We start from the raw sequence: 25,345 nt of genomic DNA on the forward strand, positions 1-25,345 counted from the left end.
TATAAAACTTTGTTTTGACTACAAAAACAACCACAAGTACTGTATATCGAAGTACATACATAGAGTCAACAAAAAAAAAAATAGAAATTGCATGCTGCAGGTACAATGAACTTGAGGTTGTGAGAAAAAAAAACCTCTCACAATCTTGTTACTAGTTGCTCAATAAAAACAAATAACCATGATCTACATTGTCATCTACTGCACTTCTGCAAAACAAAGACAGAAATAGTACATGTTTAATCTTGCGTGGGAGGCTGAAACCATCCAGAGATCAAAGTTAGGGCAGCAATTATTTCTATTTTGACCATAAGGCAAAGCCTTTCAAACCTTGATCCAAGAAAAAGAGACTTTTCAGAATGACTCTGTGCTTGCGTGCATTCGAGCAGGGGCGGAGCTACAGGGTGGCCAAGGCCACTTATATATCAATCTTGTCCACACACTGTTAATGCAGGAACAAGGCTAAGTAAAAAGCAACATTTAGAATTGTGAAGTTGTGAAGACTTAGTGTGTGTGTGCGCGTATGTGTGCGTGTGCGTGTGCGTGTGTGTGTGTGTGTGTGTGTGTGTGTGTGTGTGTGTGTGTGTGTGTGTGTGTATACTCACTGAATGTGATCACAGAGAGCACACTCGTTGGAATATGTATTCCCATCAGTACCACACACGGGGTTGTAGTCAGAAGTGCATATAATTGGCCCATGTGTGATAGGACAGGTTGGCTGACCAAAAAATAAAGCAAAACAAATATGCACATTTTAATCGGTACAGGAAAAAGCTGTGGTGTTCACAAATACACGTATACAGTTTTAATGAATTAATTCAGACTGAGAGGTGTTGAATATTTCATGCTTCTCATCTAGCTAAATAAAGAACATGGAAAAAGGGTGCTAATATTTATTTCCTTTCAAGACTGTGATAACATTCTCCATCATTGCCCTTATGCAGAAATACATTGAGGATGTAATTATTTAGAACCTGTACAAATACCTTGACAGGTGAAGCCTCTGTGTCTGTGAAAGAAGAAATTGCTTTCAAAAAGGTAAGTACGGCTTTCATACAAATACTACCATCAGTATGAAAAACACAGATCATGAAAAACGTTATTTGACTTGGGGGAGTGAAGACACAAGGGGCCACCCTTGTGTCTTTACAAAATAGAATAATATAGAGTCATTCCTTATTTCAGGTTATACATGTAAATTGGAATAAATGATTACAAAACCAAAACTACGTTTGTGGTTTTTTTTTAAACCACCGGATGTTGCTATGTGTGAATGTTGGTAGGAAATAATTATAACCCATAATATTACACACTCGTGTCTTAGTGTTGATCTTGTCAATACAATTCAATAATCAGCCTCTAGATTGGCAAATATATGTTCAATGTTTTTTTATTTGCATACCTGCAACCACACAGATGAGCAGAAGGCCCAAGAAAAGAACTCTCCCAGTCATGATGAATGGTGATGGACGAATAACTCACACTGACATTGTCACACTCTTTGTGCTGTGTATTTATTGGCATCAAGTCACTCCGGATCAATGTCCACACACACACACACACACACACACACACACACACACACACACACACACACACACACACACACACACACACACACACACACACACAGATAAACTCAGCCAGTAAACAGGCACACAAAGACTATTTAATCTCTTGTGGACCATGGTTTGTTTCATATGAGTTCATGCTGGTTTTTGAGAATTTGTCACATTGTGTAAATGTCTACCAATACCTAGGGCAATGGTTCTTAACCTTGTTAGAGGTACCAACCCAACCGGTTCATATGTTGATTCACTGAACCCTTAGTGAAAAATAAAAATCTGATTCGAGAAGTGTTCCTTCAGTTTTGCCGATGCGAGATGAGAGTTGCTCAACTTGGCATGACAAATCATGCAGATAGTCCCATCATGTTTCGTGATGAATGTGAATCCATGTTGTACATATTTGTCTGATCACTTTCTTTTTTTTTGCTCGACATAGCATGTTTTAAAACATTTTTAAAAAGTAATAATAATCACACCACGTACTATCACGACAGTCACACGTTGACTACTGAGCGAACTAAATTTCCCGCAGCACTGATTGGACAAGCAATGTCTTGTGATCATCTGCAGTCAGTGGTGGCCAAGCGGGCGTGTCATAACTAATTGACATTTTGAGTCGCGTGTGTCTTAACCGCCACGGCAGAGGGTTCGTTGAACCCCTGAGACTGATTCACCCGAACCCCTGGGGTTCGACCGAACCCAGCTTAAGAAACACCGACCTAGTGGTTTATCCCAATTCATTCCAATATGATATTTAATGTCTAATGTTAGAAATGTATATACTGTATAATAATGTTGGTGTTATCCCACAAAGATAAAACACCTTTGAGGCCAGAATAACGATGGGTCTTGAACTCAAACGACAGAACCATGACTCTTTACTATATAAAAAAAAATAAAAAATCATAAGAATATGAATAAGAATAAATTAATAAATACATAGATAAAAAAGAACTCTTTGTCCCCTTTTCTTTGTTTGCTTGGTTTGGTCAAAAAATTGTGTTGCTTCACATGCTGACCTCTTCTCTCTAACATCCAGCTCACTCCCGCTTAACTACACACTATCGCCAGCCACGTGAGGCTCAGGAAAATAGTTCCAACAAATAAATATTTTAACATACTATATCTTTGTATATTTTAAACAAGTGAATTATAATGTATGCATAAAATAATCATGGCCATTATTTTGAACGAAATGATCAAATATGCAAATGCAATATTATAGAGCGGGTCGTCCAGTAAACCCAACGGTCTGTGGTTTCAATCATGCCCCTGGCTGTCAGTTGTCAAAGTGCCCTTGGGCAAGATGCCGTACCCTTCATTGCCTCCCAGGTTTTCATCGTAGATGAGAAACTGTTTTTAATTAGTTTAACTTTTTAAAGAAATAATAAATTAACTCGATGCATCTCTCCATCCAATGCTTAATTAAATCAATCCTTTTACCTCCGAGTGTCGACACACAAAAGCTGATATTTGTGTTGCTTGGTACTACAGTATGGGTAAACGGAGTTCCAAGCGATCATTTATGCTTTTACTTCATTATATAAGTTACATTTAACACATTTGTTCACCTCATGATGTTGTCAATAGACTTTTATTATTCATTCTGATTATTGTGATTGAAACATTGCTGCCGATGACATCCACTTGCTGAGCAGCTAAGCAGGTCAGCAGGCTTCATCGTGCACAATCAAAACGTTTGTCTTTGTTGTCCTGTTGAGAGAAAATAGTCCACTTCAAAATTTGCTGGTATTCGTTGCGCATTTTTTTTCCCTCCATCGTTTACAAAGTCTATAAAATGGGCAATATACCAAAGGTGAAAAGTAGGCTCCTGTCAGTCACATCCGTATCTCTTACAAAAACAAACCAAGAAAAAAAATGTGTTCAAATATAATCTTGTGTGGAGGTTCTGTCACGTGTGCGAGGTGGTAGGTAGAGGACCCCAACAAGTAGGGCGGCAGGGGGAGCAGGATGGACTGAGCAAAATATATTTAAAAAAAAATACTTGCAGGAGTACACGGGAAAAACTAACTGAAGCATACAAACAACGTCCTGAAAACCATATGATACCAAAGTAACCCCCCCGCTCCCCCAAAAAATAGAATTAGAAATAAAACATGACAGGACCACACACATGACAGAAACACAATGATGTGATGAAGACTGACACAACCCAGGGAACTAAATACAAGCAAAGTGACGAGACAACGAGAAGCACCTGGACAAGACATAAAGGGTTGAGGAAGCTGATTGGTTAACACAAGGGACCCGGATGACGAGAACAGGTGAAGACAAAAAGGGCACACGAGGGAACAAAACCAAATGTAATCTAAACAAAAACATAACTGTGTCGTTTTCAACCAATCAGAGTTCAGAACTAAGAATGCTGTTTCTGGCCACCAGATCACACCTGTGAACACATTGTGCCTTTTGGGGGACTCCCGAGTCTATTTCCTTTTGCATTTGTGTGTACGGTTGTGTACTTACTGTCTGTGGACACAAAGGGTACACTCATTTGCGTATGTGTGTCCATCACTACCACAAACAGGGGCCAAGTTCATGGGGCATGCCAAAAACTCATCAGTACCAGGACAAGATGGCTGCAAAAAAAAAAAAGTAACATTTTGTATCTCTCGTGGACCTCAATAAGAAAGTACATTTAAAGATAATATGTTTTTATTTTCTTCACAACAACAGATATCACCTTTCTTGGGGATCCCGTGTTCTTTGCATCTGTGAAAAGAGCCGAAATGTTGAAACATGATTCCTGTTTCCAAACAAATACTTTTCACAAATAGGCTACGTCATGAAAAGGCAAAACATGAGCTGGGATGAAAACAAAAAAAAAAAAAACTAAACTTGACCTGGCGGTCATGTCTATCTTCATTGACCCTCCTGTAGTTAAAGTTTGACTACAGATTGGCAGTGTGGTATGTTTACGGCGAGGGTTCTCGTTTCAACTACCACATTTAAGTCCTCTGACTCTGTACCTTTGTTTGGCTGTGTGAAATTCATTTGAGTCGATTTCCTTGAGGTATGGCTTTTTAGAGGGTGTGGTTTGCCACATTAAGCCATTTGGCTGCCTTTCAAACTCTGTCCCAATTTTTGTATTTTTTTTTTTTTTAAGAGGTCCTCCAGAGTATAATGGCCATGATCAAAAGCAGATGGTCTTCTGGTTTCGTCCCCCAAAATACTAAACATGCTGTGGTGCAACTCCGGCTCAAGAAACTTATTTTAACAAATTTAGCTTAATTACCAAAATGCCTTGTATTTTAAAAATAACCAGGAAAAAAAAGGTGCAAACCCAGTTGAAATTATTTCTGGATGAACATAATGCCAAGGAGGTCTTGCAATTAGGTTTTAAGATGATGAATAGCACAGAGTCAGCCTGATTACCAGTTTTTAATGACCTCCTGGCTACTGCCACTGGGGACTATGTGTGCCTTGTTCTGCTGGACCTGACTGCAGTGTGTGATATGGTGGACCACAATATTCTGTTGGTTTCTTTGCAGCACTTTGTAGGGATTAGTGGGATTAAATCGTATTTTGCAGGCAGGAATTTGTGTAAGAATTGTTTGTTCTGAGTCACAGTGTGCCGCACTATCATATTGGTGTTTCACAGGGTTCTATTTCGGGGCCATTCTCTTTTAGTTTGATTTTCTGCCCCTGGGTTCCATCACAAGAACGGATGGTATTTCCATTCCACTGCTATGCTATGTTACTTAGATGGTAAACATAAGTGAAGAAGCAAATGTCATAGGAAATGTTTTGCAGCATATTAAACATATTTTGCGTGCCTTCATTCATACATCTTAACGTGCGTATCTTAATCCTTAATTGCCCAAGGAGATAAATATACTTTGATTCAGAGTGTGAATACCTGCAGCCATGCAGAAGAGCAGGAGTCCACACAGAAGAGCTCTCCCAGTCATGATGAATCTTGATGGATGAATAACGGACCGACACTGACACGTCAGGTCTGCGATTTTACAGGCAGCATAATCAGGCGTGGGAACACTCCAGATGTAAATGAATGTCAGGCAGTAAACATGCACACAAAAATAATTTAACCACTTCTACACTTTGCGTGTGTGTATGTATACTGTCTCACTACTGGGATGCAAATAAAAGTACATGTCAAATTCCATATACAGGGCATCCGGGAAATTTTCATAGCGTTTCACTTTTCCCACATTTTGTTATGTTACAGCCTCATCCCAAAATGGGATGAATTCCTTACAAAATACTTTCCAGCGGCACTGTATGACAATAGACACGTTAAATCCCCCTAAAGTTCCATCCCTCACCCTCAAAAATATCAGATTAGGCTTTTTTTTTTCCAAAATGTATGAACTTTATTGAAACAGTTACTATACACAATGGGTAACAGACTCAATCAGCTGTTGTTTAATACTTGAAAAAAATGTAAACGAATAGGAATATTGAGCAAAAAGAGGAGAAAAATCACCACGTTACCACTATCTCTCGATTTCACGAATCTCAATTTGACTTTTCTCGGTCAAGCACTCCTACCTTTAAAAGTAAAGACTTGATGATGTTGTGTAGCAAATTTTTGTTTTTGGTGCTCTGCTCAATGTCTTTCAGCCATTCCGGGTGTCCGCAACAGCTTACTAATAAATCCAGAGCTGTTCGGAAACCCTTTCCAAGATTTTACTGAACATTCAGCACCAGTTACCTCCTTCAACCCTGCATATAATTCTATGTATTTGGTCAGAGCACTAATTAAATTGCAATGGTCCCTGATTGTGTCCAGTCATGGTAGCACAGTCAATATTAGAGTTTGGCAACTTTTCACCCTACAGTAACATGTGTTGTAGTTTGCTTTAAGTGGCCTAATGACAAAAAAAAAAAAAAAAGCACATCTTTAAATTGTACAAAACAGTTGCCTCGTCAGTATTCAGTTTGGCACGGAACTGCTTGTTGCTTATGTTTGTGTGAACACCACAACACTTCTACTGTACATAACATTGACCATCTTAGTTCCATCACAAGGAAAGCAGAAGTACGACTGTCAACTAGCAGGTATGAGTGCTACCTTTTGACTCCCCCCCTCCCATCCCACGAATCACAATTTCCTCATTTAGATTCAGTGCCCTCGTGTACACGCAGTTCTTAAAATCCACTAACAACGAAACAATCTGCAAGCTTTGCCACACTACAGGCGGGGGCGAGCATGCAATGTTCATCTTCTTGTTCAACCCCCTGCACCTTTCACTCAAAGAAACCCAAGACGGCGGGGCCGAGTGAAAACATGGCATAACAGTGGACTGCACATCATGTACAGACATCAAGATAACATTATGTTTGTTCTTTTTTTTTTTTAAACAGGGAACAACTTTTTCTACTCTTCACAAAAAAAAGAGTATTCTTTGTCAAATGGTCTGAAACATCCCTTTCCAGCCTATATTGATGTTATTAATGGAGTGCTAACATTTATTTCCCACTTCACCATAGGCACTGTGATGAACTAAGTCATGACATGAAGAACAACAAATGAAAACGACAACAACGTTATCAATCAACTGTTATTCAAAGAAAGGTACAACAAAGTTACAACTTATCATGAGTCAAATGAGAAAAAAGTGTCATTAATTTTGTGTTCCTCCCTTGAAATGCGTTGGGATTATTTTGAGACACATCCTGCTTTATAAAACTGCTCCTGGTAACGAAGACATTTGACTCTGAAAAAGGGTTTGAAGTCCTTGAAATCCTTTTGCGGTCGGCAGTGAATGATCAGAACATTCTTCTTCCCTCGGCCAAGTAGCTTGCTACTTTTTGGAATGGGCTTTCAGTGAGACTTCCTCTGAGACAGTAGCACGGCTACTTTTCCAGTCAAACAAAGCATGACAACCCCGCCTCAATTGTCCATAGTGAAGGAGAAGCACCAGTCTCCGACCCTCACTCAAGTATCTTTTCGTCTTAAATATAGAGATTTCTTGCATTGACTTGCATTGAGTTCAGTGTTTTAACAATACCTGCAGTCTCTGCCTCGTCATATCTTCAGAGGCTGTGCACTTAACAGCAGGTCCACTGAGACATAATTACAAAAAAAAAGAATACTACAAATGAGAACAAAATAAAGTGAACATAGTCTGTCTCCCGTTTGAAATTTCGTGGTGCAGATTATATCTGGGGTGGGAGTTTGGGGGGGGGTGGGGGGTGACACATGGCGACACCCTCTGGTGGCAAGGTGGAATCAGACACAGCTCTCCCTGGTCTTGCTGTCCATGAGGAAAGAGTTGAGCTGGGAAATGTCCACGACCACCGCGTCGCGTTTGCTCAGGTGGACGTCTTTCAAGTGGTCCTCATCACTTTGGTCCTTGGCAAAATTTACAAACACCTTAATGGGAGAAAGAGGAACAAAAATTAGATCATCCGTGCAAAATAAATTTCATTTATTCTAATCAAGTCTTCTCAAATTGACAAAATTACATTTAATAGTTAAATAAACATCTAAAGGACACAACATGCCGTGAGCACAAACCATCATATTGCAATGATTATACATGCAAATATAAATTGGCATTGACATTGAGTATATGCATGTATGGGGGAAAAATAAAATAAAATGATATGATACTGGACAAATGCTCGAGTCTTGGCATTTGACTCAGCATGATTTAGATTTGTTCTTGGTTTTGCTGTTCGGTGCTTTCTACCGTCTTTATTACCGATTTGCTTTACTGTTTGTTGTATATGTTAAATTGCTCCATGTACAGCACTTTGTATGCAGCGATGGCTGTTTGAAAGTGCTCTATAAATACAGTTGAGTTGAGTTGAGTTGAGTCTGCCTCAGTCCCCAAATTGTGGAGCTAACTTCATTTTGAGGATAGATGCCTCCCATTTTTAAAAAGCCATACTTTTGTTCAAGCATGCATTCCAGTATAAATAGATCATTCCTTGGGGGTGGTTTGATTATTATACATTTAATTTATTTTACTTATTATTTGCAAAATCTGGTACAATACGTTACAATAAAAAGACTGGAAAATAGAATTGGATATTTCAATTATAAAGGAACACCTAAAAGAGCCTTACTTGGTCTAGTGTGGTCTGAGAGACAGAGTAGTCCTCTATCCTGAGTGCCTCCTTGTTGGTGGCCAGCAGGGAGAAGATGCGTGCGAGGGAGGTGAGGGAGGAGGGCAATTGATACTGAAGCATGTTGCGATGTTTCTCCTTCAGTGTACTCCCAGGAAGTTCCAGCTCAATGAACTCCATCACTGGCCTGAGATCTGGATCCGGTCCGGTCACCCTCAGGATGATGGTATAACCATCTCCAAACCTGAAGGGATAGATGTTTTATTGTCACATTTACGTACACTAAAAATGGGTAATCGGCATTTAAAACAGCGTTAACGCCCTCAACCCATCACCAGAGTGGGAAAACATGCAATATACAAAGTAAAAGGACAACAAGAGTACTCAGCACGCAGATCTCTCTCAAGGCTAACATCACAATACAGTCCCGATTTTCACAGAAAAATAGACAAAGTTTCATGTCAAATCAGACTTTCTCAGAGTTTCATATTCATTCAAAAGTATATTCAAATCTGATGAGATTTGGAAGCGTGTGGATGTGTTTCCATGTGTGGATTCTCAACCAAACATAATAGTGGCATTCTCGATAGGATGCCTTCTCACAAAAACATAACCGTCTTGACTGAGGTAATAATGTTGCACAGATATGCACTTTATCTAATAAAACATGTAACAATATGTTGTAGTTTTCACCGCGAGGTTTGTCAGTGAGATTTTCTGCAGTGATTGCTACCTGTTCTTCAGGTGCTGTACACTCCCCAGACAGCGGAATCTGCCATTGACCATGATAGCCATCCTGGTGCAAAGCGCTTCACACTCCTCCATGCTGTTAAAACCAAACCCATCGGATCAAATGATGTATGTTGAGGGGGGAAATACAGTTCAATAAATGACTCAACGCGTGTCTTCAGATTTGATCGGAGTTTTTAAATCCTAACCTGTGGGAGGTCAGGACGACAGATCGTCCCTCTTTGATAATGCTCAGGATGGCATTCCACAGGGCACGCCGTGCTTTCGGGTCCATGCCTGTTGTAGGTTCATCCTGTTAAATACAAACACGATGCGTTCCGATGATGCGAATCCCTTTCTTTAAAGAAGATGGAGGCCGACTGGTGAGTGTGTCTGTAGTTTTCCTCTTACCAGGAATACAACTGGTGGTCCTCCTATGAGAGCGATTGCTGTGGACAGTTTTCTCATGTTGCCTCCACTGTAACTCCCTGCCGATTTGTCAACATACTTGACCAAGCCCAACTTGCGAATGCCCCACTCTGCCACCTAGCGGAGAGGACCAAACATCAACCTTTTGCTTTGTTGATGTATTTTCACAATTTACACGGTCACAGGAGCAATTTCTGATATATAAGCATGACAACCATATTTACGTCGTCTTGAGGAAATATTTAACATGGGCAAATCCGCTCAGTTTGTTTGTAGCCCTTACAAATGTTTAAACGTTGCTAGGTTATTTGTCTTGATAGCGTAGGGCCCTCTAGTTGTATGTGTCTGTGTTACTGACCTCACACACTTCCTTCTCAGGAACACCTCTGAGAATAGCGTAGAACTCAAGGTGCTCTCGTCCCGTCAGCAGGTCATTGATGGCATCAAACTGCGGACAGTAGCCCATGTTCTGATGCACCTCATCTATTTCTGTTGTCACACTGGAGCAAAGTGCACGCACACATGGAAAAATATGAGTAATCATTTCCGGAAAAGTGTTCTAATGTCAGTGAGTCTGCATAAATTAGAGCCTTACAGAGTACTCAGAAGTATTATACATGTGGTACCTTTTGCCTGCCAGGTAGGCCTCTCCACTGGTAACCACTGAATCGCCTGTGAGCATTTTGAACGTACTGGTTTTCCCTGCGCCGTTGACTCCCAGCAAACCAAAACACTGAAAGATAAAGAATTAAATATTTAACTATCGTTTCATTGCCACTGGAAACCGGATCAGGATTTCATCTTTCAAACTGTACCGAGGTGAGCTCTACGGCCCGATTTACATGTGTCTAGAGTCATGAACACAAAAGAGTAAGGCATTTTTTTTCCCTACCTCGCCTGGGGGAATGCCAACGCACAGGCGGTCCACAGCGGGCTTTTGTTTCCGCTTATAAATCTTTGTGAGCTGACGAAGCTCCAATATGTCGGTTTGCCCTGAACCACTTAGGATTCTCTGTCGTTCTCTGGCCACATCTTCATCTTCTTCGCCAATTGGCTTCAGGTGGCTGGATGATGACCTGCAAAGACAATGCGCGGAGGTGAGGTCACACTCATGATGGCAGAAGAATTTGGCCCAAACTGTGAATGTCTAAAAGCTCATCGAAACTGGGGGTAAAATATTCCTTTTTTCATACACACACCTGGCTTTGATACAGAAACGGTACTGGATGAGGATGGTGATGCAGAAGAAGATGACTCCCTCAATGGCCATTGCAAACAGGTTCTTTCCCACCATATCCCAAGCCAGAGGAGAACGGAAACGGTTTTCACCTGACGTCAAAACACACAAGAATGTTTTCACAGTTCACAATAAAAGTGGTATGGACTCGTTTCTTGCTCTTGCCAGATCACTCTGCTGTGCTCACCAAATCTCTCCAAAGCATCCGCCATGGCTTGATTCTTGACCATGTCGATCAATCCTCGTCCCAGACAGAAGTGAGGAAAGATGAGGAATACGTTCTTCAAGATGTCATTGATACCACCGATCTCCTGAAGGGATCCAAATATTCTCTCTCATTCAATCATCATATTTCGGCATCCAAAATGTTCAATATCAAAACACCAAATATCGGCTCTATATCTATCAAGTGGAACCCAAATGAGAAACAAGTTGATATTTACATTGCCACCAAACAGCTCCAGTACAAATGTGGACACGCTGCCATTTATTCCTATCAGTATGTTGACACTGGTCAGAACTACGTAGGCCGTGCTGGGTATCTTAAAGAAGAATGAGGCCGGGTACATCAAAGGCGTGATGGACCACCTGGAAAAGAAGTTGAAAAGACAAGTCGAGTCAGGGCTAGTTTCTAGCACCTCACGGCTTATTTACACAAACACACATTAGATAAGTATTCAAATGCATGTCGCGTGAAGAAATATGCCCTCAACCTACCCATACAGCAGGAGCAGCAAGGCCAGCACGGGCAAGTTGGTGGAGGAGACGTAAGCATCTTGTTGGAAGCAGATGAAAATGATGATGACCAGTGTGGCAGGGACAATGTAGTTACACTGCAAGAAGAGGAGAAAGAAATCAAGGAACATTTGTTGAGTCATCTACAATCTACATCTTGCACCCATTTTGAGCGTGGTCGACGGTGTGGTGTGGGTTGTGCACTGGACAGGGAATCAATTCTCAAGAGACCCCCAAATTCACACAATGGATTTGAATACCGGTTCATGATCGTATTTCATTTGCAATAAGTAAGGAATGCTGCTTGATAAGGGTGAACCATTTCAAAATATTCCTCATATCACAAAGCATTTAGAAAACTGCACAGAGGAATGTCATACCATGTCCCAAACAAAGTTGGCCAGCCAGTAGAGGAAAGGTTGCACTCCGCTGATAAACTGCAAGTGTTTGGCCTTGTTCACCCTCTCTTGGATTAGAAAGACAACGAAACTGGCGGGTACAAAGGACATGGCGAAGATCACGCAGATGGACACCAGCACATCCACCGATGTCGTCATTCTGAGAAAATTGGTTGAAGAGGGAAAAGCAAGTCATGAGTTTGTTTTTCATCTTGGGTGGTCAGAAGGGTGTCTTTTGGAGGTTGTTTTAGTTGACTTACAGGGCAACTTGTGACAGCTGTTCCTTGGTGAGGTTGAGGGGATGATTATAGGCAGTGATACCAAACTTGGCGGGGTCTTCGCCAGCTGGCAGACTTGCTCGAAGGATTCCATTGTTCATCACATTTAGAAAAGAGCCAATGCTGTGCCAGCCCTTGTTGTTGAACCAGATCTGTGAACAGATAATGGGACACCAAGTCAAGTTGTGCTTTTTTGGTCACACTCCTCAATGGTTTCTTTGTGCAGTCCATGTGAGCCTGCACTAACCTTGACATTATTATTGGTGTCTAATCCTTGAATGAAGTTGGAGAGACTGCGAAAGAAACGATCTGCTGCAGTTCCCTAAACGGTGGGTGAAAAAGACAGACTTCAAGGTATGGTCTTTGTCTTACATGTTTTCCCTCGTGTATATCTCACAGTGTTTTCACCCCATTTTGTTTTCAAAGAGTAAAACGATTAAATCTTACCCTTTCTAGGCGGAAGCGCAAACGCAGTTGAGCAATTGCCTCATCGATCTCGTCTCTCTGGGCTGGAAGCTGAGAGCCCCTGGCGCCAAGCGAGAAGCCACCATATCTGTGGACAGAGAAGTTATTTTAATACATTGGACAGTCCAGCTCTCAAGAGGGATTAAATGTCAGCTAAGGTACCTGAACTCGTTGACCCAAATCTTGTTCTTCAGGCTGAGACGTGATAGAAACAAACAAACAAGTTTTATAAATGACCACTGTCTCAAACACCGAGGAAAAGTGACTTAAAAGCCAAACAAAAAAGGGAAAAATAATTGAATGCGTGATGAGTGTCACCTTTTGCCAATGATTTGAGCGTAAGTCTTCACCAGGTAATCTGACACATTTCTGCCCGTCAAATTCTGAAGAGTGTCTTTGTCGCTGAGCTTCGTCTGAACACAAAGCAGACAGAACGGTTGAGTTACAATTGAAGCAGCTAACCGGTATATTTTCCGGACTCACTAACCTGTGGAGGCGGAAGGCCCCCTGCACCAGCTGGACATTCAGGCAGCATCCTTTTGCGCCCCTCGCAGCTGCATTCGCACAGGGGTGACGGATTCTCCATTGACCAGTTGCCATTGTCGAACATGTCCTTCACACTTTGAGGTACTTGTGGAATCAACCACTCGGCCTCCTCGGAAGCACACGAAGTGTCCCTGCACCATATGGAGACACATTCATACACGTTAATTTGCAAAGTAAAAATAAAATGGATTACAATAAAACATGTTTCTAACGATCATAATTATTATTATTTTATATTTTATATAATTCACATGACTGATTCTGTTTAGACTTGTTCGGACTCACAAAACGGATTCGCCATGCATGCAGCGTGTTCTTAATCCTGGTCTGTCTGTCAAAGCTCCAAGTAGTTTGCTGATATGAGGGTCCTCAGGGATGTCATTACTGGAAAGACACACGACATTAGTTGAATTTCATGTGTTTCTGTCCGGTGATAATATTCAGTTGAATGTGCGTGATGACAGGAAATGCATTTCCAAGCAATTTTCATACGCAGCACTGTACTTATAAATAACTGACGGATAAGCATACCTGACAAAGGTAAACTGCTCTCCATACATGCTGGGATCCAGAGCCAGGCTGGGGTACTTTCCAAATGGAGGAACAATTAAGCTGAACACCAGAGCAATGCACACAAACACAGCTGGGAGGACAATCTGGGGGGGGAACAGATGCAAGATTATTCATTAAAACTACAACACTGACTTCATTGTAATTAATCTTTCGAGCAACACGAACGCAAGTATTGAGCAACGCCTCTGACTCAATCACTGATTGGGCTAAACACCTTAAACTCCTTAAATCTTAATTCTTTATTTTCCCAAGACCTAAGGGACAATTCTGTGCGTTTAACTTGGTGGGAACTTTTTCAAAATGCCCTAATTCATTCTGTTATAATTGCAAAGGAGAAATCAGCTAGTTCTAAGGATTGTATTACATGTGTCCACCTAATCTATGTGTTAATTTAAAAAAAAAAAAAAGCCTACCTGTGCGAAAAAGCCCTTCCTGGAACGGCGAGCATAGAGGAATCTTTTCCAGAGGAGTGCCACAAACTGCTGTCGCTTCAGACTCCAGCCTTTGACCTGGTAGGAGCCTTTGCCATCACTGCCACTAAGCCAGTCAGTCTCACGGGACTCTGGAAACACACCAGACACATGAATACACATGCAAACGCAAACCTTTATCATCCAGTGTTCCATTTTTTTTTGCATTTAAGTATGACAACAAAGACTTGCAGCAAGTCCACTGCTGAGTCACCTTCAGAGTCATTGAAATCAAAGTCATCTTCAGTGAAGGGCTTCAAGCAGCTCTGATGGTCTCCAAATGCATGGCGGCGACGTGTCCTCGTCGGCACTACTCCATCTAGAAACACGTCGTGACATGTTTGTCATGTTTCCTTCCTCCAGCTGTTGAACATTTTATCGTAAAATACGTTCATTTGATCATAAATCTCACCTGAAAGTTCCACAGAATCAACTCCACTGTCCTCAGCCACTTTCAAGAAAATCTAAAAGAGAAGACGTGATTGAAATATCAGCTGAGGTTCATTCATTAAGTCATGTAAGCGAAATCCCCTCCACATTTGATTGCTCACCATAGTATGAAGGCGAAACGGCAAACTAATGATTCTTACCTCCTCTAGGGTGGTGTCTGATATTCCATAGCTCGATATTCCCAGGTCGGTGAGACGGTCATCAAGTTCATGGAAGAGCTCGACAAAGGCTCCGTCTTTAGCCGACTGATAGGGCAGGACGTAGGTGAGCTCGTGTCCGAGGTCCTCCACCAGACGAGCCTCTGAGACATGCTTGAAAATCACGTTGGAGATGAGGGAAACATCTGAAGGCAAGAGTAGTGGAAAAGAGAGGTGTTAGTTTTAGCTCTTAATGAATTATCAATGCTTGTTTAAATTGTAAAAACACTGTTTTTTCTTTTCTTTTTTTTTTTTTTTTTACCAATGGTGGTGGTTTCACTCTCTGGTTCACTGCCAAGGCCTGCATCTGAACTGCTCTCAGAGACACTATCCTCCTAAGTGAATGAATTTATTGTTAAGTAAAGCAAGACAACGTTGCAAGTGAGACAAGCACACACCATCCTACCTTCTCAGCTTTCTTGTTGTAAGACACAGTGCTTGCAGAATTCCTGCAGGACTGAAGTGCCAAGTCGTAGTCTCGCTTGACCAGGGTCAGGTAGTAGCCGGTGCCCAGTTGGGTCTTCAGGAAGAGCGAGGATCCGACACAACAGAGCTTGCCATGCGAGATGATGGCGATGCGGTCACCCAGGATGTCGGCCTCATCCATATGATGGGTGGACAGGATGATAGTGCGCCCTGACAGAAGAATACCAAGATTGTTTTATGGTCCAATCAACACTGACGTTCTGACCTCATCATATGTGAAACTGACACTTAAGATCAATTCTCCCATTAACCATAGTATTTTTCATGAGCATGTTTATATTTTATTTGGGTGTAATCTGTTGATTGTATGGATCTGACCAAGCTTGTGTATTTAGTGAAGATTAATTGGCATGGAATATTCTATTTACATGTTCACATCATCTCTTTTTAACCCCATCCAAACTGGTTATTATTTGTTGAGTCAAAATCTGATTGCATTTGTTATTTTGGTTGCAGAAGAAAATCTGGACCTTTTAGCTACCAAATGTATGTTATAGATCAGGGTCGGGCAACTGGTGTCCCACGGGGCCTCGTGTGACCTGCAACCATGATTACTTTTGGGGGAAATTAGTCTTTTTTTATTTTTTTTTATGATAATCATTAATCCGCTACTACAGTGGACCGCCACAAAGTTGCGGTTCCGGAAATCACAGATTCATCGATTTGCAAATTAATTTCCAATACATTTTTTTAACGTTTGTTTTTTTTTAGATGCGGCTTTTTGCTATTAGTGCGTCAGCACACATTGTGTCCAAATTTAAAATGACATTTTTGTTAAAAGTGCGTGGTCCGACATGGTCCCCGGTAGTGCTGATGAAAACTCGTGGCCCCCTCCATCATTTAAGTTGAAAATCACAGTTCTCGATGGTAGCTGATCTTTTAGGTAACAAATGTTAGAGCCTTGGCAGAGGTCTACATTCAAACTCATATTTTTCCTTTACCTTGTCGGTATTTGAGAAGCAGGTCCCAGATGCCCCGACGTGCGTAGGGGTCAACTCCAGCTGTGGGTTCGTCCAAGATTACAACTTTGGAGCCCCCGACAAAAGCCAATGCCACTGACAATTTCCGCTGCATCCCACCTGAATTGAAAGCAACGGGAGAGCTGCCATTAAGACATATCTACCGGTAAGCTGATTCACATGAAACATACTTCGTGCTGATCAACTAAAACATTGGGATGTGGTAAAAGTAATATTGAGCTGACCAGAAAGTGTGCTGGTGCGTGACCGTCGTTTATGAGGCAATCCAACATCATTAACAATTTGTTCCATTTCGGCCTTCACAATCTCCTCAGGCAGTCCCTTCAGGCGAGCATAAAACCAGATGTGCTCTTCCACTGTCAGCCTGCATTCACATGAACCGGATCATCAACCAGTGCCAAGGGAATTTCCAGGAAAAGCAAAATGCTTGCTAATAGAAACAACATTTTCCCATGACCGCAATTAACTGTGAATACCTACATGCTGAAAAGCACATTGTGTTGGGGGCAGACCCCCAGATTCTGTCTGATGGTACTCAGCTCTGAGCGAATGTCTTTGCCTAAGATGTAGGCAGTTCCGGAAGTAGGCGGGAACAACCCCGTTAGGATTGACCTAACAAAAAAATGAAGCGGCGGCAAGTTAGTCAATTGCCTCCTCGAATGGGAAGATATGATGTGTGTGTTGCCTTACATTGTGGTGGTCTTGCCAGCTCCATTGTGACCCAGGAAGGAGGTAATCTGTCCTTCGTAGAATCTCAGCGAGAGACCATCCACTGCCAGCTTGTTTCCATGACTGTAGACCTTTACCAGATTCTCAATATAAACACCCGGATCTATGTGGCTTGGCTCCTCCTCGATGCACACGGCTGGAAACACAATTAAAACACCACATCAGTATGTTTTAATATGGTTTTCTCACCTGAGAAAGAAAAGATGAAAACGTAGATGTACCATCAGCATTGCCTTTCTTGGACAAAAGGCTTGAGATGTTCTTGCTCTGTTGCTCGCCACACCAATATGTCTTGGTTATAGGGAAATACCAAGGCCTGGGGATCCCATACTGGCCTGTAATGCAAATTTTCAACAATGTTTCTGATTTATCACATCAGCTGATTTGCATGAAAAAAACGAGTTAAGAGGAAACTCACCAGGGAACACAGCTTCAATGTACCACGTCATTAGTCCATAGAGAACGGCGTCGAAGAGCATGAGACAGATGGAGGTGGTCAGATTGAAACTGTCCTCCTCCAGGGGGCTCGCCAGCAAGTTGGACCACTGGATTCCCACACCTTGCTCCTCAAACAGGGATAAGTACTCACAGCCAAAACCAAAAGCTACAGGAGAAAGCAGACTCTGGGGGGAGGATGGAAAAAACGAGGAATAGTTAATGCTCAGAGAACATCATTTCACAAACATGGCGTTGCGTTGGTGATAATCAAACTATCCACACACCACGACAATTTTAGCTCCATATCCAATGTAGTCTTGCCAGGCCACACACAGCACGTAGGGCAGATAGAGGGTGAAGTAGATAATTCCACCACAGGCTGCTGCCAAGTTGGCACGAGAGAACAATGTGCTGATAAGGAAGCACTGCATGATGGTTACCACGCCGAAAGAGCTCAGAAAAAGGAAGACAACGCCTGAGTCGCTGTAAGGCAGCAAGTTGCCGACCTGACAGGAAGGAGGGAAAAAAATATGAAGATCGTGAAAATATTGTGGACCTAGACAGATATCTCCATTCAAGTGTTTCTTATAATACAGAATAACAGAAATACGTTTATAAATATGAGTCATTTGTATAGCCTGATTGGTTTGAGTGTGAGTGTTTGTGTGTATTACCTTCAATATCATGACCAATAAGCCAGCGCTAATCAGCAGTGGAATCAAACTGCTGATGAACCAACTGAGCCACAAGATGCCATTGTTCAGTCCCATGATCCTCATGGTCTCCTTGAGCCGGGCCTCCTTCTCGTAGACCACCCCCTTGATGATGATGGCCACCGAATACATCCATGCCAACGTCATGAAAAGAGGCATCGATCGACTCATCACCCGCAGAAAACTACAAAAGCAAGGGAGAAGCATAACTTACTCAATCGGCCTTGAGTATGATTGTTTTTGCATTGTGGCGTCACTTACATGTCATCGACGTAGCAGGGGTAGGGCATCTGCTGAATGTAGATCCCAGTCTTTTCCTTGGTGCCTGTCACAGCTCGGATGATTCCCTGTTCAATCACATCCTGCAGGTAGGAAAATCCACCCCAGATGTACCGCAAGTCCTCGAAAGGGTCTGCCCTGGGGCCGGGGTCCCAGTAGCTAGAGAATAACAAAAATCCCAACGCCTCCTTTAAAGCTTGAATATAATGAGTACTTCTGACTGAACAGTAATTCAAGGGCAATTCAAACATGATAAGAAAGATTTCTCTTTTACCCATCCTTGATCTTGTTGGTCCTTTCAACATTATCGATGTCCATGCGGATTTTGTAGTTGACGTTGGGAGGCAGGTCAGAGCTGTTGCTATGGGTGATGTCGGGGAACACAATGCCTGCCCAGAACTTCTGGTTGTCAAGCAGACCCATGGATTTGTTGACCAAGCGCTCCTCGTTTGCTACTGGCTCCAATTTGTCCAGGTTGACACACTGATTTGAAAAGAGGGAAGGGTGGGTTATCTCAAATGATCCATATTTTTGGATTAAGTTGTATAAGACCCACAAAAAAAAAAATACTTCTGCCAAAAATTCTAATTGTAGCGCTAACAAGTCTACAAAGTGCACTAAACATGGTCGACATGGGCTTTGAATAGACATTACATTCGCAAAGCACTAGCTGAGCCTCTTAACTGATTTAATCTGACTTGAACCATGTGTCTCGGAGGACAGTGAGTTCAAAACCTGATGAAAAGGGAGCATGACCATTGCAGAAATGACAGACTTCATTTGGCCTTGACATAGTTCTTTTGAAGAAAGACGGCAAGCGTGCATTATGTGAGCTTCTTAGGAAGCGGATCCCACCAAGTGGGTCAGTAGGTCGGGATATTGATTTAGCTGATTGATTGATTGTGCTTGACATTGCCTATGTTATGCTTATCTCATCCAGATCCATAATTGATTCAATGTCATTTTCCACAAGTGGAAATGACGTGGACGTACACGCACTGACCGTTTGACATTTAACCGCATTGTGAATGTAAGGAGACCAAAAGGTTGTCAGGATTTCCTTGCGTGTGCTGTAATCTGAGCATTACATGTACTTCTGAGAAGAAGAAAGTCACAAAGCTATCAGATCACACAAGACACTGAACTAACAACCTTCAATAATTTTATCACTGACACAGATAAACGAGACACACAAGGCCCTTTCAGCTGGGAAAAAAAAAACGCTGGTTAATGTGTGTCTCTATGGCCAAGGCCTTGCATGCTGACCCACTGGAACGAGAAAGAGACAGTATTATGAATCGATTGACATACTGTATTAGGAGGTTCAAAACAATGTTAGTAGATAACCTAAATGGCCAATTAGGAGTCAGCCTCTTGCCTTATTGGGTTTCCCCTTGCATAACGTCCTCAATGAGTTCACATGAGAGAAAATGGTGCTTTAGCTAGCTACATATCATACCGTGTGTTTACAGACTGAAAGGATTAAATTCTAACTCTATGTATTTTATATATTTAAGTATATTTTTAATGTGCTTTAATCATACAAACCTCCATGAACCGTGAAATTGTCTGTATGGCCTGGTCACTTTCATTGAAGACATCCCTCCAGGTGTATGCTGATCCTGCAGGTCTTTGGTCATCCGAAGATTTGGAAAGGAAGTGCGACACGTCGGACACCCGCCACTCAGTCCCACTGAGTTGGGTGTTCAAGAAAGTGGCGCTGGCGTTATTTTGGAGCAGCGTCTGCATGAAAATTGGAAAATATATGATTTAAAACATAGGGTGGGTTTTGTTGAAAACTCAAAATCAAAAATGCCTTTTTGTCATCCTTCATTGCATTTGGGATTAAACAGTAACCAACAGTCTGCATTTCTTATGGATTTTTAAAAAACTTTATGCAATTGATACACTTTTTTTATAGCTTCATTGCGTGAGAGCCCCTGCAAGGCTCTTCTCACTCGTGTTCCTCATTCCACTATATCAAGGCTGTACAGACTTTATCAGGGTAGACATCTGACAAATACCACGATTTCATAAGAATAATTATCCCATTGTTATGAAACTAACATCCTGATTATTTAAATAAAAATACAGTAGAGGATTTCTAGCGATATGATAAATAATTATACAATTACACTCTCATAGACATTCATTTTACAGCTATGGTTAGGTATTCATCAGTCAAGTTACCCATTTTATAATCTACAGTATATCTGTGATACACATTTGAATGTACACATGAAATAAAGAAATCCCGTGTGGTTAATGTTGACATTTTAAACAATCGTTTGTTTTCAAGTGTCATTCAAACATTGATCACTAGGGGGCAGTGCTTAATGGGTAACGTTGTAGATGCCAAAACCAACTGTTTTGTGAGTGTGCCATGTCAGAAATTTTAAATGGAAAAGATTAAAAATGAAACAAAATAAAATGAACAACAAATCAGATAGCAACATTCTGAAATGAATTGACTAATTGTTTCTCTGCGCAATAGTCAGATGTTCGTCTCTCATGTTTACTCAGAAAGCAAACTACTGTATAGACCAGTGTTCTTTTTCTCCACCTTATTGTCACACAGCATGGGGATAAACTTGGTTGGGGAAAGTTGTTAATGTATAACAGTTTGCAATATGAGGAATGCAGGATGGATTGTGATGCCTGCAGGGTGTTTTGATCCTGAATTTATGCAGCCACCTCATGACTAATCACAAGAGGAAAAATCTGGACCGTATGTGTGTTGTGTCAGTGCAGCCCACTCACCCTAACCAAATCCATTTCTTCACTGTTCTCCATGAAGTTCCACACTTTGGGCTTCAGCTCATCCCACATCCCACCAAGGTCCCTCAACAGGCCAAGCTCCTGGAAGGTCTTGTTCACCTGGGGGGGAACAAAACCCACATGTCAAATCACCAGTCAGTCTGGATGAACTTTGACCAAGGTTCAGGATTTTAAGTGTCTACCTCGTGGATTATCCTCTGTGTGGCTGGAGTATCTGGGGTGTACAGGATCTTTCCCACAAGCAGTGGCTTGAGAGCTCTCCAGATCATCCTGGAAATGGGGCTAGACTCCAGTCTCCGCATCATGGTGTTGCAATAAGGAGCTTGGAAATCAAGCAACAAAGCATTTATAACTCAGGGCTGTCATTTCAAACGTTTCGATAAGAGCACCTTTGGACACTTACTGGATGTATTGTCGTAGGAAAGGGGCTCGTTGTCACTATCATTGCCATGGTTTCCAAACAGCGCCTTGTAGTTGTTATCTTCATACCAATTGAGAGACTTGATTTTGAGGCCGCCACCCTCTGGGTGGCCACAGACAATACGTGACACAGCCTGGTACATCTGATTCGGAGAGCCCGTGGCATTGGCGGTGAGATAAAGGATCTCCTTTCGCATATCTTTCCAACTCTTCATGCTTGAAAGCTAGGAGGGTGCGGGGGCAGCGGGGGGGTACACACAACATGTCAGCATAAACAACAAGAAGCACGCTTGGGTGAGTTTGGTGTAGAAGAAATTTCGAGCCCAGACCATAACCTCATTTAACACCTGGGCAATGCACTAGACAAATTGTGAGCCAATACGCCCTCTCAAAAGACCCTCAGAATACCCACAAAGGTGCGGCTAAACGGTAAACTAGATAAACACCAGCATGAAAAGATGTGCCAGTTTTTATGCCAAGTGCATGTGCGCCTGTATATGTTACATCTGTTTTGTTTAATTGTTACTGTTGATGGTGTTGTTGTTTTTTCTGACGTGTCACGCTTCCTATTTATTCTGATTTTGATGTTCTATATTTTACTGAAAATATGCTCACATGCAATTGCCACATTTGTTTGGTCTCCTGAATTTCCCTTGGGCAGTACATAAGTAGGTGAGCGGACAGACACCAGAGTTGCTATGGGTTGAGCAACGAGTCACCACAAGTTCTGCATTAATTGCATGACGTGACCAACTCGTGATATGGAAGGAATGAAGAGGTGGGAGTGAAGGCTTTTTGTGTAACCAAGTAAAAAGGGTGACGAGGGTGAAGCTTTTGTTGTTTGCGGGTGTGAATTTGAGGTTACTTGAGTTCATGATGTAAAACTCTCATTCTGAGTCCGTGACACAGGTTAGAGTTGCCAGAAATGAGCAAATATTCACGGGAGAAGAGCAAATTGTCAGATACAGGAGACTTAAGAATAAAAAGAGGTTACTATCGGTCATTCTCATAAAAGGCAAACCACTGCAGGCTTCACAAGTACTCTGCTATTACACTGACAAATGCTGAGCACACACACGCACGCATTCAAGTGCACACACACTGTTCTGACATGCATGGTTGCTTTCAGAACAAACGGCACTTTTTTTTTTCATTTTGCTCTGAATCATTTCAAACTACAGTCGTTGTTTAACTTGCGAGGCGGACTTCTTATTCTGCCTTTGCACTGTTTGTCCACAACACATCCAACAGGAAGAACATTCATCTCACAAAACATGCATGCGCACGTGAAACACATGGAAGCAGTTTGTTGTGAATGCGGTTACTTTTGGTCTTGGCTGACAGTCGCAACAAACTACCACTCTGTCAATTTAAGAGTTGCATGCAGAAGAAGTGTGCGTGCGTACCCATGTGCGTGAGAGTCTAAGTGCGCGTGCAAGTGTGTGTACATGTGTGCGATATGTTTTATTGGATGCCTATCTGTGTGTTTGTGTAGGACGTCGATAGAGGATGCGACCTACTGAGTGTGTCATCTTGTTCTAAACAGTAAACATGACTGGGACAAAAATGTGGAATGGTTTTCATGGACAGCAAATTAGACAAGCTTTTTTGGCAAGCCTGAATAAATGTCATTTTCCCAGAGACACAATGGCTATGTTAGCATGGGTGACCAGGCGAGTCACATGCACACGCCTGCACACACACCTCGGCAGCTTATTATGCCTCCTAATAACCTCCTCCGAGCAGTTGGTCTGAGGTTACTTTAGTTCATTTGCATCATCCAGCTTTAGAAGTCAGGATCACCTGGGTATGATTTACTTATAGCTCCAATTATCCGGTAAACTGATAAATCACTGAATGTTGCAGCTATCCTGTGAAGGAAATTGTATCATCTTACCTTTAAAGCTCAATTGAAGTCATCAAAAAGACAAAAAAAGGAAGATAAGGTTCACTGCTATATTCACTGAGACTATACACTACAATTATCTGACATATTTATATTGGTGGTAAGTTATATATGTGTGAAAGTTGATTTTTCAGGTACCTTTACTTTTCTTGCGTATTCATCTTTCTGATGACTATTTATTCCCTTCATTTAAAAACAGATATCTGTAATTTATACCCTGTACTTTGTCTCAGATGACAACACAAATGTGAGGTTCGGAGAAGCCTTGGCCATCTCTGAGTGGCTTTTCCCCAGATACGCCGGCTTCCTCCCACATTCCAAAAACTTGAATGGAATGTAAATTGAAGACTTGAATGGTGTGAATGGCTTGTGTCTGAAATGGATGGAGGAATTTCATGGTGCATATCGTTTCATTCCATTACAATGGCTCTACCTTTGTCTAACAATATCTAAGCTAGATAAAGTACTTTACATATTTCGAGAGTGCTGCAGTGAACAAGTTAAGTATTAATCATCATGTTTACAAATGAAACACACTGGATCACAAATATCTCATGGCCAGCATGGTTCTGTGATAAGAGAATGAAGCAACATTCATGAAATGAGATTTTATACATATTTGTGGTGTGGTCAAAACTTCATTTTGGCATCAGGTGGAAAAAAAAATTAAGTAAAGGTTACATGAGGGCAGTCCTCCATACTCATGGGCCAACGCAATTAACCTTTCGCCACGTAAACACCTTCATACCAAAGACTTCAACACTCAGTATCTCTTTCAAAACAAAGATGCTCTTTCATTTCTGGTTCGGCTCAACATGTTTGAACCCCAAACAGCAAAACTGTACAAAAGTCAGACAGGAATGTATTGCGCTCTCGTGAACCTTTTGCTTTCATCAGCAGTTTGCAAGTCATTTCCTCCTAACTCGGTGTCAAGCAAAGAGGAGTATGGAGGGATAAGGAGCACAAAAATGCAGAAAGTTGCAATGGTCAGTTTGTGAAGAAAAACAGTTTGTTATTCTAACTGTTGATTAGACAGGAAACACGCACACACACACACACACACACACACACACACACACACAAAAATGCAGAAAGTTGCAATGGTCAGTTTGTGAAGAAAAACAGTTTGTTATTCTGACTGTTGATTAGACAGGAAACACACACACACACACACACACACACACACATACACGCGCACACGAACACCCACATTGGGCTGTACCGTAATCATTTGTCAGCAAAGCAGAGCAGAGTCTTAAGAGGAGAATTTTATGTTATGTTTATGTTTTGTTATGTCAATGTTCCTCTAGAATGTGTTGACTTGGGATTAAACTTTTACTTTATTAAAACAGGTGAACTAAATGTTGAGTTTTGAACTGTGAAAGTGTAACCCAAGTTTAGAAGTTAGTTTTGCACCATGAACAGTTATGAGTGCATGCGTGTGTGTGTGTGTGTGTGTGTGTGTGTGGGTGTGTGTGTGTGTGT

At 41.7% G+C, this 25,345-nt stretch overlaps 3 protein-coding genes across 3 annotated transcripts in view; all 3 read right to left on the reverse strand.

Annotated features, from left to right (window-relative positions):
- The window catches only part of LOC109519764 (serine protease inhibitor Kazal-type 1-like), a 22,177-nt gene extending 20,676 nt beyond the window's left edge, over nt 1-1,501 (reverse strand). Inside the window, exons 1-3 of the mRNA XM_019876479.1 lie at nt 1,400-1,501; nt 984-1,006; nt 603-715 (exon numbers count right to left, since the gene is read on the reverse strand). Coding sequence (XP_019732038.1) covers nt 603-715; nt 984-1,006; nt 1,400-1,451 — 188 coding nt within the window. The 5' untranslated portion in view covers nt 1,452-1,501. The remainder of the gene's footprint in view (nt 1-602; nt 716-983; nt 1,007-1,399) is intronic.
- A 1,636-nt stretch (nt 1,502-3,137) lies between these two features.
- LOC109519835 (probable pancreatic secretory proteinase inhibitor) lies at nt 3,138-5,582 on the reverse strand. Its single transcript, XM_019876620.1, has 4 exons — nt 5,446-5,582; nt 4,270-4,298; nt 4,053-4,165; nt 3,138-3,278 (listed from the first exon to the last, which is right to left on the reverse strand). Exons 1-4 carry the CDS (start codon nt 5,495-5,497, stop codon nt 3,233-3,235), a joined length of 240 nt encoding a protein of 79 aa, XP_019732179.1. The 5' UTR covers nt 5,498-5,582; the 3' UTR covers nt 3,138-3,232.
- Nucleotides 5,583-5,903: 321 nt separating this feature from the next.
- On the reverse strand, nt 5,904-22,201 carry LOC109519834 (ATP-binding cassette sub-family A member 1). Its single transcript, XM_019876619.1, has 41 exons — nt 21,938-22,201; nt 21,717-21,856; nt 21,517-21,633; nt 20,305-20,499; nt 19,031-19,239; nt 18,739-18,915; nt 18,439-18,661; nt 18,049-18,270; nt 17,745-17,949; nt 17,548-17,661; nt 17,288-17,462; nt 17,078-17,209; nt 16,822-16,961; nt 16,559-16,696; nt 15,538-15,767; nt 15,394-15,466; nt 15,075-15,277; nt 14,897-14,948; nt 14,699-14,803; nt 14,428-14,576; nt 13,973-14,097; nt 13,727-13,825; nt 13,383-13,572; nt 13,214-13,308; nt 13,058-13,090; nt 12,878-12,983; nt 12,678-12,752; nt 12,413-12,582; nt 12,135-12,312; nt 11,737-11,852; nt 11,463-11,607; nt 11,207-11,330; nt 10,982-11,111; nt 10,675-10,858; nt 10,409-10,515; nt 10,141-10,282; nt 9,765-9,899; nt 9,563-9,666; nt 9,358-9,450; nt 8,625-8,868; nt 5,904-7,926 (listed from the first exon to the last, which is right to left on the reverse strand). The coding sequence occupies exons 1-41, from the start codon at nt 22,167-22,169 to the stop codon at nt 7,783-7,785; spliced, it is 5,970 nt and encodes a 1,989-aa protein (XP_019732178.1). The 5' UTR covers nt 22,170-22,201; the 3' UTR covers nt 5,904-7,782.
- Nucleotides 22,202-25,345: the final 3,144 nt, after the last annotated feature.

The sequence above is a fragment of the Hippocampus comes genome, unplaced genomic scaffold, assembly GCF_001891065.2.
Source record: "Hippocampus comes isolate QL1 unplaced genomic scaffold, H_comes_QL1_v1.1 scaffold51, whole genome shotgun sequence".
NCBI lineage: Eukaryota > Metazoa > Chordata > Actinopteri > Syngnathiformes > Syngnathidae > Hippocampus > Hippocampus comes.

Coding starts and splice junctions, on each gene's coding strand:
- LOC109519835 (XM_019876620.1), bottom strand. CDS start 5,497: ATGACTGGGAGAGCTCTTCTGTGTGGACTCCTGCTCTTCTGCATGGCT. Junction 4,299..5,445: donor GCTCTTCTGCATGGCTGCAG/GTATTCACACTC, acceptor CTCTTTTCACAG/ATGCAAAGAACACGGGATCC. Junction 3,279..4,052: donor ACCCTTTGTGTCCACAGACA/GTAAGTACACAA, acceptor TTCTCTCAACAG/GACAACAAAGACAAACGTTT.
- LOC109519834 (XM_019876619.1), bottom strand. CDS start 22,169: ATGAAGAGTTGGAAAGATATGCGAAAGGAGATCCTTTATCTCACCGCC. Junction 20,500..21,516: donor AAGAAATGGATTTGGTTAGG/GTGAGTGGGCTG, acceptor ATTTTCATGCAG/ACGCTGCTCCAAAATAACGC. Junction 10,283..10,408: donor GCCTACCTGGCAGGCAAAAG/GTACCACATGTA, acceptor ACTTTGCTCCAG/TGTGACAACAGAAATAGATG.